At 45.5% G+C, this 15900-nt stretch overlaps 1 protein-coding gene across 2 annotated transcripts in view; it reads left to right on the top strand.

The window, feature by feature from the left end:
- Ano2 (anoctamin 2) overlaps positions 1–15900 on the top strand; it is a 343664-nt gene that overhangs the window by 264558 nt on the left and 63206 nt on the right. For both annotated transcript variants that reach the window (XM_016006375.2, XM_016006378.3), the window contains 2 exons: positions 3395–3469; positions 12312–12507. In XM_016006375.2, coding sequence (XP_015861861.1) covers positions 3395–3469; positions 12312–12507 — 271 coding nt within the window. The remainder of the gene's footprint in view (positions 1–3394; positions 3470–12311; positions 12508–15900) is intronic.

Consider the following 15900-nt stretch of genomic DNA (forward strand, 5'->3'; position numbering starts at 1 on the left):
TCCATATGATGAAATATAGACCATGCCTCAGTGAGGAGGGAAACTACTGAGCTATGTGATAGCATGGATAAATCTCAGATGAACTGTGTTGAGTCAAACTCCAAACTCAAAAGGAGTTGCACAGTGCAGTTCTACCTAATGACATTTGGGAAGACCCAAAACCAGAGGGACATTAAACATTAAACAGGCTTTGCATGTTCTGGGGACTGGGGACAGAGACCAAAAACAGGGGAAGGGAGTGTTGGACAGTGATAAAAATCATTTCTATTTTGATCTGCATTGTGATTGTAGATACATGACTGCAAAGAGTCACCAAGATGTATAGAACTGCATTCTACTAACTATGAATTTTACTATCTTAATTAAGAAACCTCTGAGGGGCAATTGCCACTTTGTCAAAGTCCCTTTCCTCCCAGGGGATTATTAAAGTAATATTCTCACCTACTGCTTTCTTAGTGGTTTTATTTCTAAATACCCTGTTTGCCAGAAAGGGACCTGTAAGGGCCAATGTAGATGTGATTGTCCTATTTGTTGAGCATATATCTGTAAACAGGAGCAGTAGTCCAGGGACACAAACATAGACAGCAGAGACAAAGAAATAAGAGCAGACGACAGCTAGGCTGGTGTCTGAACAATGGTGACATTAGCTAAGTGCCCCATAATCACCTGCTTTTGATGTCATCAGAGTTGATTAGAGCTCACCGTTGTATTCACCCTACAGTTTCTAAAGCTTTGTCATGTGCATTCATGCATTTGATCCACACAATACCTCTGCCACTTCAGGGAAACTGGTTTTGGCATCATCATTAAAGGCCAGAGAGTCTAAGTTCTCCCTGTGTGCCTGCAGTCCTCTTGGCCATCTCCTTAGATGGGCTTTATTTAAAAGTCATGCTAATTCAGTGTGGTGTCTATAATTGTTTTACAAGTAAGGGATATGATTGTTTTACAGTAGAGAAACTGCTGTGGGGCTGTCTGTGATGGCTCAGTCTGTAAAGTGCTTGCTCTCTAAGTATGGGGACCTGAGTTTGATCCCAGAACCCATATTTAAAACAACAATAACAACCAATGCTAGAGGGGAGATACGCAGATTTGTGGGGCTTGCTGGATAGCCAACTTAACCTTAATTGGCAAGTTCTAGGCCAGTGAGAGACTCTATCTCAATAGAAAGGTGGCTAGCACCAGAAGTTCTTCCTTGGCCTGCACGTGCATGCACGTGCACATGCATGCGCACACGCATGCGCGCGCGCGCGCGCGCGCGCGCGCGCACACACACACACACCACACACACACACACACACAAACACACGCAATCACAGGGAATTTACTAAAGTCACTGACATAAGTATTTTAGAGCCCCAAATTCAGAATTGACATGTTCTGGTCTGACTTCTACTCTACTTTCTGCTGTTCCACACACTGGTGATGTGTCTTATGGGAAAAGGGTACTTAAATTAATAGCCTTTTACAGTGAATCTTCACATCTTACATGGACCAATGAATAGAAGGCTTTAGTTGACTTCCTTAGTTGGCCAAACTCCTGTCATTAAAAACTGCTTCATGCCAGGCAAGTGGTACATGTCTGAGATCCTGGCAGTCAGGAGGCTGAGGCAGGAGGATTATGAATTCAAGGCCAACCAGGGCTGCATTAGAATATCCCATCTCTAAAACTAAAACACAAAACAAATAAACTACTTTTTTTTTTACTGTTATCTTTACTAGTAAGCTACTTCAGAGGACAGTGTGTAATCTTGGTTTTTCTGTAGGCTTCCTGTGTTTGGATATGTCTGAAGGCATGAGAACTGTGTGTATGCTGGGATGTGTGCCTTCCAAACAAAACCTCATCACCGTGAATATGAAAGGGGTGATCTTCCAACAAACACAAGAGTATCTATGTCATAAACAAATGCTTTTCTTCTGACAGTGTCTACTCAATGCTCCTTTCATGCAAAATAGTGGGAACCGTCTTCCTGGTCTGACTTGTTTGTCCTGGAGGTCTCTACACTAGTCCTGGGTCCTCTGGGCTTTCTCCTCTCTGTGGCTTCAGCATCCACCCAGAGCCTGCTTCATCAACAGTGCTCGGGCTGGGTCTGATGAATGGCCTGGACCCAGACATGTTCATCAAGATCTTAGCTGTATCCTGGAAGGCCTTGGGCAGAGCCCCTCCATGAATCCATTTTTCTCCTTGGAGCTGTGTTCTTAGCCCATCTTCAGGTTTCCTTATGAATGTCTTAGAGGAGAATATTTTCAGGCTCAGAAAGCAGTAGTGTGCTAGTGGACCCAGAGTGTGGAGGAAACAAGAAATCCCACTCTCTGACTTTGCTTGAGTGAATGTGAAGGAAGTTTGGTTCAGTCTGATTGGAATCAGGTTTCTGTGCTTCGGTCCCTTCAGCATGCTCACCATCTAGCATTTAGTGTGTTCTTCTGGTATGATGAAAAGCCAGGTAGACTCGGAGTCTGAGACTGGATTCTCTGGTCATTATGAAAACCTGAGTATAAGACATGTTTACATCATTCATAAGTGAAAGTGCTAAGAACTCAATCACAGTGTGATTTCCGGTGTCATCCATCGAGTCAGCTCAATCCAACACTTGTTCCAGACACACAAGGCAGATCCCTCCTTTGCCTACAGTCCCCACAGCCTACTACTCCCTAGTTAGCCCTCGCTCCCAAGCTGATGGATGATTCTTCACCCTTTGGGAGTGGGTGGGCTGTTGTCTGTTTCTCCAGTGTGTGACACCCCCCCCAAGACAGTGATCACAGGGACTTTCTTTGGTCTCTTCATTGTGCCTGGCTCTGATGTGGGTACACAAAGGATTCTGAAGAGGAGCTTTTGGCCCAGAAGGTGCTGGGCTTACAGTACAAGCTTTCAGAGGCTAGATGGCACTGTTGCTAGAGCCAAGCCAGGTCGGTTCTGAGAGACCAGCATGCAGAGGGAAGGGAGCAGGAGCCTGGGGTCCTGCCTTGCTGAGTTTGATCCTTGCTTACAGTGATGAGTGGCTCCCTGCCAGCTAACACAGTGTCCTTTGCCGTTTTCTCTGCACTTCACAAACACGCCTTCAGACAGTCCTCACAGCCTTTTGTGATTGTCAGAACTGCTGTCTCAATTCTAAACATTTTCAGGGGCTATGAGACAGGGCCTCTCCATGTATCCCAAGCTGGCATCAAAGTCATGATTCTCTTGCCTCAGCATCCTGAGACCTGGGACTTCAGGTGTGTGCTGTCAATCAAAATTAAGAGGGCTATTGTTAATATTGAGAGCAAGAAGACATCAGCTACTACAGAAATATCCATAAAGCAGCAAACGGTTGACATGCAAATTTATGTAAAAAAATGAGTGAGTCAATAGCTGTTCTTTGTGTCTTCTGATTGTCTCTACTCTCCTGTTTCATCTCAGGATGATGAAGATAAACTCACCTGGAAAGACCGTTTCCCAGGATACTTGATGAACTTCGCCTCCATCTTGTTCATGGTAATTTCTTTGAGCGACCACCTGCCTGGGACTGTATGCATGTTGATCCTGCTGTGAGTGTGTGTGATGTGGGTAATTTTTTTTTTTATGCTGTGGAGTAAGAAGGGGCTGACAAAGGTGAGGCCACAGTATTGGACGGTGGAGCAAGAACTTTCCAATACTGATGTCGCTGACTATATATGGCTAAATTTGCAATGTCCTCAGATTGGGATGTGTTCTTGGCCAGACCAAGAACTTGAAGGACTAATACAGAGGAGCTGGCTGCCCTTTTGGGTCAAGAGTGGCCCTTTCTAATGCTAACAGTTTCTGGAAGCCACAGAAGAGAGCCCACTGGTCTCCAAGTCTTTAGTATCTCTGTGGATGGATGCTGCATTTATTTTTCTTTTATTTTTCTGTGATTGTGAGAGCTTTTTTATTATTAATTTGTTTATTTATTTTGAAACTTAATGATGTTGGCAGTGTTGAGAAAAGCCAAGGGAAGAGCCTGAGATCGATTCATGGTGGAGTCAGATTAGCAATTTATGCTAGAAGACCCCAGAAAAGGCCATCAAAGGACCTCCTTTGGTCACTAACATCTGACTGTCTTCAATAGGAGGCCCTGTGTAGCTTTCTTTTTTGTTTAATTAATTAATTAATCAATTAATTAATCAATTAATTTTGCATCCGGACCACAGTCTCCCTTCCCTTCTCTCTTCTCAGTCTCTTCCTTTACCTCCCCTCTGTTCCCCCAACCACTTCTCCTCAGTTTTTATTCAGAAAAGGATAGGCATCCCATGGATATCAACCTAACATGGTACATCAAGTTGCAGTAAGACTAAACACCTCCCCTTGTATTAAGGCTGGGCAAGGTGACCCAGTATGAGGAATAGGGTCCTAAAAGCCAGTAAAAGAGTCAGAGACAGCCCCTGTTCTCACTGTTAGGAGTCCCACAAGAGGACCAAGCTACACAACTGCCACATCTATGCAGAGAGCCTAGGTCAGTCCTGTGCAGGCTCCCTGTTTGTTGGTTCAGTCTCCGTGAACTCGAGTCCAGGTTGGTTGTTTCAGTGGGTTTTCTTATGATGTCTTTGACCCCTCTGACTCCTACAATCCTTCCTCCCTCTCTTCAGCAGGATTCTGGAGCTTGGTCTAAGTTTGACTGTGGGTCTCTGCATCTTTTCCCACAAATTGCTGGATGAAGCATCTCTGATGACTATTGGGCTAGGTACCAATCATGAGGATAGCAGAGTATCATTAGGCATCATTACATTGACTTTTTCCCCCTTCCAGTCATTTTTGGTTCTATCCTAGGTCTCTGGCCATCCATCCTCTAGGTCCTGGTACTCAAGGTGGTATCCGGGGTGGGCTCACTCTAGTGGCATGAATCTCAGGGTGGACCAGTCATCGGCTGGCTACCCCCACAATCCCTGTGCCACCCTTACCCCAGCACATCCCGTAGGCAGGACAGACTGTGGGTCAAAGGTTATGTGGCTGTGCTGGTGTCCTACTCCCTCCACTGGAAGTCTTGTCCAGTCACAGAAGATGGCCAGTTCAGGCTACACATCTGAAATTGCTAGAAACCTTAGCTAATATCATCCTTGTAGATTCCTGGGAGTTTCCCTTGCACCAAGTTTCAAGGGAAGATGCTTGGCATCATGAGGAAGACTGTGGGCATAGCAGTTCAGTGTGTCTGGACCAAACCACATATGCAGTGCAGAAAAGAAGGGGATTATTTTGAGTTTTAAAACTGCAAGAAACATCATCATTTGCTGAGCTCACTGTCAAGAATTCATTCTGACCTGTTGAGCTCATTGTTTTTATTCATGTTGCCATCATAACTAATGGGGACAGGTAACATATAGTCTCAGAAACTTAAAATGACCCAGGCCTGGTGTCACATTCCTACAATGGCAGCATTCCAGAGGTAGAGGCAGGGGATTTCAAATTTGAGGCTAGCCTGGGCTGTGTAGTGAGACCTTGTCCAAAACATAAATGTTCTTAGCTTAGACATCATCAAACTCAAGACCTTGTTCTGCAGGCGAAGTGCAGAGTTGTCAAAGCTTAGCCGTCTAGATTTGTTTTCCTCTCCCTGGCAGACAAGCCCAAGGCATGGAGAGGCTGTTTAAGAGTCCAGTGGGCTGCAGTCTGTTCAAGTGTGACGACAGAAAGTTGAGTCAATTCAGTGCATCAGAGACTCCCAGCAGATGCATGTCACCGTTGGAAAGTTCACTCATCACTCAAGAGGTCCTTAATGAATATAATTGTGTACTGAATATTATTCTTAGGGACTAGACAAAGCAGATAATGAAAGAAAATAAGAAGAAGAAAAGAGAGTTTATGGACAAGGTGAGAGTGGTGCACACCCAGAACCCTGGTGCTTGGGAGGGTGAGAGAGGAGGGTCTTGAGTTCAAGACCAGCCTGGACTGAAAATAAAGATATCTTAAAACATTGTACATGTGTAAGTAAATAAATAATATGGTCAATTTCTACCTTTAGTAGTGGTGGGTTAGGATCTTGTAACATGGATTTTGCTGAATTTAGTGGAAATTTCTGGATAAGTGTATTTTTTCTAGTCTTGCCAAAGCCTTCAAAAACTGCCCAGATAGTACTAGCGTTTGGCTAAAATCTAGAGGAGGAACAATAGAGCAGACATTTATGCACTGAGGCTACTCTCACTTTACAGACATTTTCCCACCTCAACAAGGCCTTAGCTGGAGTGGTTTTATGGGAAGCGGTGTAGGGGGGGGGGGGGAGCTGAAAATAAGGACTATGGCAAATTCAAAGTTTATTAAATTCATTAAAACTGTAGTTCACCAAAAGCTGGTCTCAAAATACATAAAGAAGTACAAACTCAAGAAACTAGATAACTCAATAAAAACTCAAAAGGCCACCTCCATAAGCACCTCACAAAAGAGGAACTCCAGTGGCCAATAACTCCACATTAGTATTCATGGAAATTCTAATTTAAACCATGGTGAAATACCATATGCACTCAACAGACATCTTGTCATTAAGAAGTCTGTCAATAACAAGTGTTGGGAAAGATCTAGATCAAAAGAAACTTGTACAATGCTGGTGGGAGTTCATTTAAGAAATTATTTAAAGATGCCTTTAGAAACATTCTGGCATCACTTAGTAAAACCGAGACTTAAAGCCTAGAGCCCCGAAATTCCATGCCTAGGTGCATGCCCTAGAAAACCTTATGTGCACACACAGCAAAGTACACATAGGGAAAAATCTGTGAAGCACTGTTTATAATAGCCCCAAATGGCTAGCAGTCCATAGGCCTATCCCCATGAGAATGGATACATAAACGGAATCTGTTTACACAGTGAGACCACATAGCCATGAAAATGAACAAGCTAATCATGATACAGAGCAGCATGGGTGGAAAAAAAAGGACAAAGAATATACACGGTTTGATTGTTATCAGGCAAGGTTTGGAAAGAGGCAAGCCTAGATGGTATGCCTAATGATGCATTCTTAAGTAACAGAAGAGTAAAGGTAAAGAAATAACTGTCACCCAACTTAGCAACCTATTAGGACTGAAGGAAGAGCCTGGATAGGAGACAAGCGATCTTGTGTTTGATGTGAGGCAGGCAGGATACACCGGAGTTTGCTTTTACAATTCTCTCTCTCTCTCTCTCTCTCTCTCTCTCTCTCTCTCTCTCTCTCTCTCTCTCTCTCTCTCTCTCTCTCACACACACACACACACACACACACACACACACAGAGAGAGAGAGAGAGAGAGAGAGAGAGAGAGAGAGAGAATGTTCTTTATGTTCCGAATATAACAAAATTTAAAATTACAAATGCATCTATTAAAGAATACAAGTAAGGAAGTCTCATCAAGATTTTAGCAAGGATCTGTAGTAGGAGAAAGACTAGCTATGCGGATATTTTGGAGTCAGGGGGAAGAGTGAGGAAAAGGATTCCAGGACATGGCTCCTGGTAAGATGCCCAGTGAGAAGGGCAGCAAACAAGAACAGAGGGGTGTGGCTGTGGCTGAGATACAGACAGTGAGGCCATAGGGAGCCAGGGGTAGAGCAAGGAATGGGTCACCCTGCTGGGAAACTCCCTAGAGAAGGGTTTGCAGAGGAGTCACGTGATCCACTGTGCAGTTCAGAGGGGAATCTGGGTGTAGAGAAGAGAAACACTGGTAAAGAAGGCAAGTGTCGGGGAGAGGGATAGTCAAGCAAGAAGCTGCCGCGGTCATTCAAAAAGTGTCCCCAGAGTGGACCAGAAAGAATTTGGTCATGCCATGTAGAACTGAGAAAAGTTGCCAAGCATGGCGATGCATGCTTGTATGTTCTACTACTCCAGGAGCTGAGGCTGGAGGATTGGCCTCAGCCAATGTATTTTACCTATTTATTGCTTTATTACAAGATCAACTCCACAGGGGAAGTCGTTTATAGTTAGTTTCTTTGTATTTTTCTCAGGCTGTCTCCCTGACACCTAGCCTTTAGACAGCTGCTAGGACTGAGCAGTAAACAAATTACAGATGGATGTCAGAGGCAGCTGTGACCCAGTGACAAAGCTGTTTGTTTACTGGAGCTACTGTCCCATTCTGTGCCCCAGGCTGAGCCTTGTCCTACTGGATCAGCCGAGGTTGCTTCTGCCTTGAGCAATCCTCCTTGCTTTCTAGAAAGTTCTTCCTCCTCCATATTCTTTTCCCAAGCTTCCCCCCTAGCAAACTCTCCAGACATCTGCAGAGTTTTCTTGTCCTCTCCCTTACTCTCCATAAGAGCATCCCAGAAGCTCAGGACCTGAAGCCTGGGGCTCAGACCAGCTGTTTTCCAGTTCATCCTTGTTACATGTGCACAATGGTTTTAGTAACATCAGTTCAGAATGCAAGCCCCGGAATATGGGGACCAGTCGGTCTCTCTTCCTATGTCTTTCATAATCTCAAACTCTGTGTCCAGGCTTACCCTGTATATTAAATATTTTTCTCATGTCTCTGGCCAAGCGTCTGACAAGCAAGCAACGTCAAGGGGGGCAGAGTGCTCCAGTTCCCTCTCTGTCGCTGGGATCAATCACTGGTCAGAAGCAACTCAGGGAGGAAACCATTTCTTTAGCTCGCATTTCCAGGTCACATCCCATTGTTGATGACAGTCAGGGCAAAAACCCGAGCAGGAACTTGGAGGAAAAACTATGGAGAAAGGATGCTGTTTTGCCCACTTCAACGTATGTTAAGCTAGCTTTCTTATACCATTCCAGAACCACTTGCCTAGGGATGGTACCTCCCACAGTGGGCTTAGTCATCCTACATTAATTAATAACCAAAACAATCCCTTGAAGATATATCCATAGGTCAGTCTGATCTAGGGAAATCCTCAGTCAAGGCTTTTTTCTTGGATGACTCTAGGCTGTATTAAGTAGACAAGGAAACTTAACTAGGACAAAGGTAATGCTTTTTGTTTGTTTTTGCCTGTTTTTTTTCCCTTACAGTTTAAGAAGGGATACAGTCTATGATGGTAGGACTGTATGGTGGCTGGTCACATTGTATCTGCAGCCAGGAAACAGACAGAGCACAGGAAGTAGGGCTCAGCTAGTATTCTTCAAAGCCTACCTCCAAGGATTTTCTTCCCCCTGCAAGGCTCTACCTTCCTAATGTTTCACAACCTTCCAAGTGTTCAAACACATGAGCCTGTGGGGGACATTTCATATTCGCAACATAACATTTTGCAATATTTTTCTATACCAAAAGGTAAAATTATAGGACCAAAATACAAAACCCATAAGGGCTTGGATAATGTGTCCTCGTGTAGTGTAGATGAGTCATTCATGGCTGAAAATCCACAGTCTTTAGCAAGCTGGTTATATGGAATACTATGGAATAGTATTATCCATAGAATGTGGCACATGACCAACCTCCTTTACCCTAGTTGTGGGAGACAGACCCAAAACATGATGTGTCCCAGTGCAGTGGCTTAGAGGTCATCAGAAATATTATTGAATACCTTTAAAACCAACAATTCAACCCCAAATGGTAGAAATGACATTGGAGTCCATGACAAGAGACCCGAGATCTGATGTCAAGATGGGACTGTTGGCTGAGTTCCACACGGCAGGGCCCAGTCATGGCTCATCATGAAATCTCATTGACAGAAGTCATGGCAGTTATGAGGATTAGCTCAAGTGAAGAGGTATTTTGAACAGTGGCATGGAGAAGATACACTGGGGAGATGACGCTGATGATGTCACCATTATCCATTAATACCTCAGCTCTGCCTTGTACCCTCCAAATCTTGGGACAATCAGATTGCTGCTGCTTTGGCCTAAGTTTCTTTATGCATAAAACTGAAGGTTGTAGGTAGATAGGTGAACCCTAAATACTATAATTCTTTCATCCCCACTGTGATCCAGGAGTCATAGGGGATAATACAGACCTGGTGGCCAAGACAAATGATTTCTTGTTTCCACACCTGTTTCTTTGTCTACAAAACAGTCGGTCATGGGGGCAGGTTGGTGTTCTCTAAGCCTGAGCAGTCTGGGAGCTCTGTGGACCTAGAGATGTTCTGGGAAATCCCAATGGGGAGGTTCAGAACTTGGTTTCTACCATGGGGTAGAAAAATCAAGACCAGAGAAATAGAAGTTTACCAAGAGTAAGTAGAGGCTAGGGATGGTGTTGGAGGTGATACCGGCAGTGTTCTCTGGAGAACTCGCCTCGATCTACCTCTAGTGTCCAGGGTCCAGCAAACAAGAGAGTGTGGCGCATCCAGATCTCAGGTCTTCAGGGCCCTCTCTTGGCCCTGCCTTGTAGGTGTGATAGTTACCGAAGCCTCGATGGGGGTTGGAACTTCCAGACCAAAGCTGGAATGGCTACCCACTACAGAGAGACTACATCTCAATCAAGCTCCCAGTCGATGGAGCCTCTAGTGTCATAGATTACACCACACTCATTCCTTTCAGACTCAGAGAAGTCCAGGAGCGGATCCCTTCTCCATCTCCCTCCCCAATGATCCTAAAGCAATGGATATTCTTGGCATTTTCTTCTAGTCTTCTCCCAACACCAAACCAAATGCATCCATGTGCGTGCACGTGTACACACACACACACACACACACACACACACACACACACTCTGGATTACTCCTCCGTGCCCAGCCTTTGCCACCTCATCAGCACTCCCATCACCAGTCATCACTGTAGAAGTGATTTGAAGTGGGGGGAGGAAGAGAATCTCACACCACATTTTCTAGGCTCTCACGATCCGTCAGTGACAGCCCCTGAGGACCAGGGAGTGAATCATCTACATTGTTGGAGCAGTGTGATGTCATGTACAGGTTTCCCACTTAACAGAGTTGTCCCCCACACCCTTGTCCTGCAGGCTGGTGTTGCTGCTGCATCCCCATCCAAAGAAAGGCTTCCCATGGAGTGTTTTACTTCCTGTTATCCTTGCAAACACACACACACACACACACACACATTGAAACACTCTCTCTTACTTGACCATAAAAGCCCTCCCCCACCGCCTTTCTTACACCATGGCCCACAGGACAAATGCTAGCATTTATAAAGTACACCAGGCTAGGCAGCCCAGTCTCTTACTAGCACCCCAGGCTTCAGCATGCTGGCACCCCAGAGGTCTGCACGGGTCTGTATGTTGACACATCTGTAACTCATTCCAAGCTCACCAGAGTATCATTCACACTGCCTGCAACATGCAGTTCAGACCTCTTCCCAGCCCTCCACTCTCCCCCCATGCACCTCCCATCTCTTCCCCTCCCCTCCAGAATGTCTCCTCCAGTGTTCTTCTGTATTCCAGGGGAACCGTCCACCTGCTCTCTTCTCACTCCACATTCTAAACAGTCAGTGCCCCATTTCTTCTGCCCCTGAGACCAACCAGTACCTGAATGAATGGTATCATTGGCAGCAAGGGTAAAACATGATGTCCCTTGACTGAAGCAGAGCAGAATGGGACCTGTTCCTGACAGAGGCCTCCCTCCATCCACCCCTTGCTGAACCTTGATTGGGAACTCTTGCTCATGGTATCCGAATGCTTCCGGGAACTGTCCTTCCTTGGCTGGGATGGGGAGAAGGACAAGGGTGGAGACACAGGAGGGTTGGTACTGTAGGTCTAGAGGAATCCCTTGTTCTTATGTTCTAGAGGAGGTAATGTGGACCTTGGAGATTGAGGGCAGGAAGACAAAGGAACAAGAGATTTATTTGTACACCAAATTAGAATCTGTGACTTCAATTCCAAGGTGCCTAGAAGAGAACTCAGTGCTTTTCTTCACCTCATCTTGTGCCAACACCACTCGGATTGATCTCTTTTTTCTTTTCTGTGCCTTTCTCTTTTTCAACCCTTTCTCCAATCTGTCAAGCTGTAACTCATCCCTTCTCAGCTCAAACATCTTCAGTGGCTCCCCATTTCCCTTAGTGGATGGTGCAACTAGAAGTTTACTTCCTCTACAGCTATTCCCTGTCCAAGCAGATCCCCATGCTGTGTTCCCACAGCAGCTGTCTTCATTTAGCACATAATAATCCCACACCTGTTACTATGGTATAAAAGGAGTTCATCTTCTCTCTGTAGTAGGTAGAAAGTTCTAGAATGAAGGAAATCAGGATGTGTTTTACACTCCACAGTGTTCAGAATTCTCATCTTTATTTGTGTTGTGTGTGTTTTAGACTATTGGGATCTGATAAAAAGTGAGGATACTCTGTCTTAAAAATGCATTAACAATCAGAATGCTACATCAGAGTTCAGTGGCTTTGCTGGTCCTTTGCTGCTCACTCAGCAACTAGAGGCTGCTAGCAGCTGATTCGAACGAACAGTAGGCGCTCAAGGCGCTCAATAGTTGACTGCTGATATGTTTTCCTGCTCAGTAACTGCCTCCTTCTCCTGTCTTCTCTGCACAGATCGCCCTCACGTTCTCCATTGTCTTTGGGGTCATTGTGTATCGGATCACCACTGCAGCTGCTCTGTCCCTCAGCAAGACCACACGCTCCAATGTCCGGGCGACAGTGACTGCAACAGCAGTCATCATCAACCTTGTGGTCATCCTCATCTTGGATGAGATCTATGGTGCTGTGGCCAAATGGCTCACCAAAATCGGTACTGTGTCACAGATCCTCTTTGTCTTGGGTCATCTGGAATGTGGTCGGTTCAGTGTGTGCAAGGCGTTTGAGAGGAGTGACCCAAAATGACAGATGGGACGGAACAGGATTTTGTCCATTTGAGTTGAAAGAGTGAAGTGTGATGGCTGTGTTTTTACGGGGCCTGCCAAAGGGCTTCCATTTAGCAAGAATCCTTCCTGTGCTGGGCATGTCAGAAGACCAAGGGCTGTATCGACTGCCCTGTGTGACAGAGAATCACTCCCCTTTTTGTTTAATCTAGGGGGTCTATTTTTTTTAACCCAATATAGAAGCAAGGCAGATTCCACATTTCCTGTGAGAAATTACAGAACTCGAGCCCCGCTCATTTTCCCAGCAGCATGTATAAAGTGAAAAAAGCATCTTGATACTTGAACCCGAGAGGGTCTTATCTGGCCTCTCAAACCCTCACATTCCCCAGGCTCTAAGCAGACTTCAAAGAGGCCTATCAGACTTCCCAAGCTTCAAGCCAGTGAGGAAAATGTCATGGCCTCCACATTCAGACGTGTCATTTGAGCTGGGACCTGCTGTTGCCTGAGACACATTCTGGCATGCCTGCTCATTAGTGGGGGGAGGGTCATCACAGAGACCCTTCCACGTTTTGCTTAATCTGGGTGGCCTGGATGCATCTCTTCTTCTTTGAGTTGGGGGTTTCCTTCTTTATTCTAGGAACTGGGTAGTCTAGGCTCTTACTAACCTCCTAGGGAAGTCGAGTCAATTGCATGATGTCCCATCTACCGCCTGGTTAGGGTGACAGTCAAATCAGACAGCATTCCTGTGGGGCCTTGAGATTCTGGAGGCTTCTCTGTAGGTGCCTCCCAGTAGCACAGACTCTACCATGAGGTTCACACAGTGGCACACACCTTTCTTGTCCCTGCTGGTCTAGGATCTTACCCTCGGAATGAGAGCGATAACTCTGTTCCCTGGGAGCATCTAACTATGTGGTATTGCCTTCCTTCATGGGTTTCTTGAGAAAAAGCAAAGGGTACTTCTAACTCGGTGTCTTTGGTAATGTGCTGTACCACGCTCTGTGGAACAGTTAGGGGAAGTACCCCACTCTCCAGGGTACTCAGGGAGCCTCGGAGGTAGGCACGTCACGGGAGACTAACCGGGGCCCAGCAGGTAGGTGTGAAGGGGAATGACAAGCGGAGGGCAAGTTCTTGGCAAAGAAACAAAATGAGGAAATGCTAAGGAAGGCAGATCAGAAGGGCAGTGAGAAGTGGCTTGCGGGCCACCTGGACAGCGTGCCAGAATTTCAGTGAGTGTAAATGCCAGCGGAGTAGAAAGACCCAAGCTGGGTACACAGGGCAGAGAAGGCATGACACATTTATGGGAGATCAGAGAACCATAGTTTGGTGACTGTACTAGGGCCCAGACAAGGTCACAGTGGAATGGGAAACTGAGTCTAGGGAGCTGACCGACGCCTTCCTTTTTCTTTTGGTAGAGGACCTTATATTCAGGCTGAGGACTCCGCTTTCTTTCGTAGACAATGGAATGTGTTGCTTTCATATGGGCTTCGGTAAACAGTATGGCCCTTCAGTCCTGATTACCAAGTCAGAGGAGAAGTAAGATCAAGGCAGAGGTGGACAACAGTCAGCGTGTGAGCTTTAGAACTGAAAATTGCCCCCTGCCGAAGGTAACTCGATAAGGGAGCCATGAAAGTTCCCTATTAGTGAGCTGCGCACAGATTGGCACTTTTGATGGCAGGTCACAGTGCCCTGAAGAGCTCTGTAAGTGTTGGGATCTGTAGGGGCACAGAACACCCTCACCACAGACACTTTGCTCCCACCAGAAGGGCAGGGCAGCAGGCAGGCGAGGACTGTCAGGATCATCTTCCAGAGTGCTCCACAAAACAAGTGACTCCCCTCCTCTTAACTGAGAAGAGAACTGTGGGGCCAAGGTAAGGCCTTCCAGTTGACCATGATCCTCCACATGGAAGAAACAGCAGAAGTGGAAAGGAATGGTCTTATCCCCTGCCCCAACCCAGTACCATAGTGGAGTTTTTGAAGGGCAACATGATGGAGGTTTACGTTTGCAAACTTCCTCAGGAAGGATCGTGGGATGCTAGGATGCCAAGGGATACAGGCAGGAGGCAGTTGCTCCTGTAAAGATTAGTGAGTATGTATGTGCTAGAAGTAGAGATAAGGGAAACAGGAAGCCAACGATGGTGTAGAAATTTCTTCCTGGTTCTATAGATATTTTATTTTTCTTATATAAGACAGAAGAGAAAGTGGCCAAGAATCATAATTTATAAAAACTTATTAATAAATATTTGGGGAACACTTCCCATGTGCAAGGCTGGACACAAACTGTTATTTAAGGTCATAAACAAAATGAACCATAGAGCTGTGGGTGTGGCTCAGTGGAAGATCACTTGCCTAGCATGCACGAGATCCTAGATTCAATCATTAGCACCTCACATACACAAAAGGTTGTACCTATTCGCATTTCCATATTGGGAATCTATACCTGTTGTTTCTAACTCTCTTCCTTACCTAGAAATCTCAGCCTCCTCCAGTTTGCTAAGCCACTGCCCAGTGTCCCATAAAAGATAGCAATATCCTTAGTTTATTCTTAAACACACACACACACACACACACACACACACACACACACACACACACACACACATTCCTTTTAGCCCATATAATGTTCCTACGCACTGTATGACCAACAGGGAAGTGTATTTTCACTTTATTAAGGTTCAAACTCAGATTCTACCACAAAGATGCAGACTTGTTTTGGTCTAAGTTTGGCACCATCTGCATGCAATGGTGTGCTGAGTCTCCACTCAGGAATGAGTTCACATGGATCTTGGCCCAGTTGTTGTTCTGGACTATCTTAGACTGGATGTTCCCAGGAGGCTCAGAGAGGTACGGCTGTGCAGTGGAGAACACTGAATTCAGGGTTCCAGCAGATGAAGCATTTGAGTCCTGGACTTGGCTTCCTCTTCCTCTTATCCTAGACCATTGAGTAGCAGGGAAATTTGCTAGAAGAAGTTGTATCAATGTGTCATTCCACTTCGATTCCTAGGTCAACACCGCCTGGAATGTAAGAAATATGCATTGTGGTATAGAGCGATTTGAGGCCATGCACTTTGGACATAGGTGGTCAGGAACTTTCCTATCCAGCTGATCATGCTGTAACTGTGACATGAATGAGAATGGAGCAATTTCCAACATGGACCTAGGGAGGAGTGATGGAAAGATGCAACAGAAAAAAACATGGCTACAACTGGCAATATGTGTAAAGAGAAAGTTCCTTATATGTTGATCATATGCCTCGTTGCTTCTATCTGAATGAGGTTGAATTAGGCCAAGCTATGCTGAGGCAACACATTCATTTTTACATTCCG

Source organism: Peromyscus maniculatus, chromosome 3 (assembly GCF_049852395.1).
Source record: "Peromyscus maniculatus bairdii isolate BWxNUB_F1_BW_parent chromosome 3, HU_Pman_BW_mat_3.1, whole genome shotgun sequence".
NCBI lineage: Eukaryota > Metazoa > Chordata > Mammalia > Rodentia > Cricetidae > Peromyscus > Peromyscus maniculatus.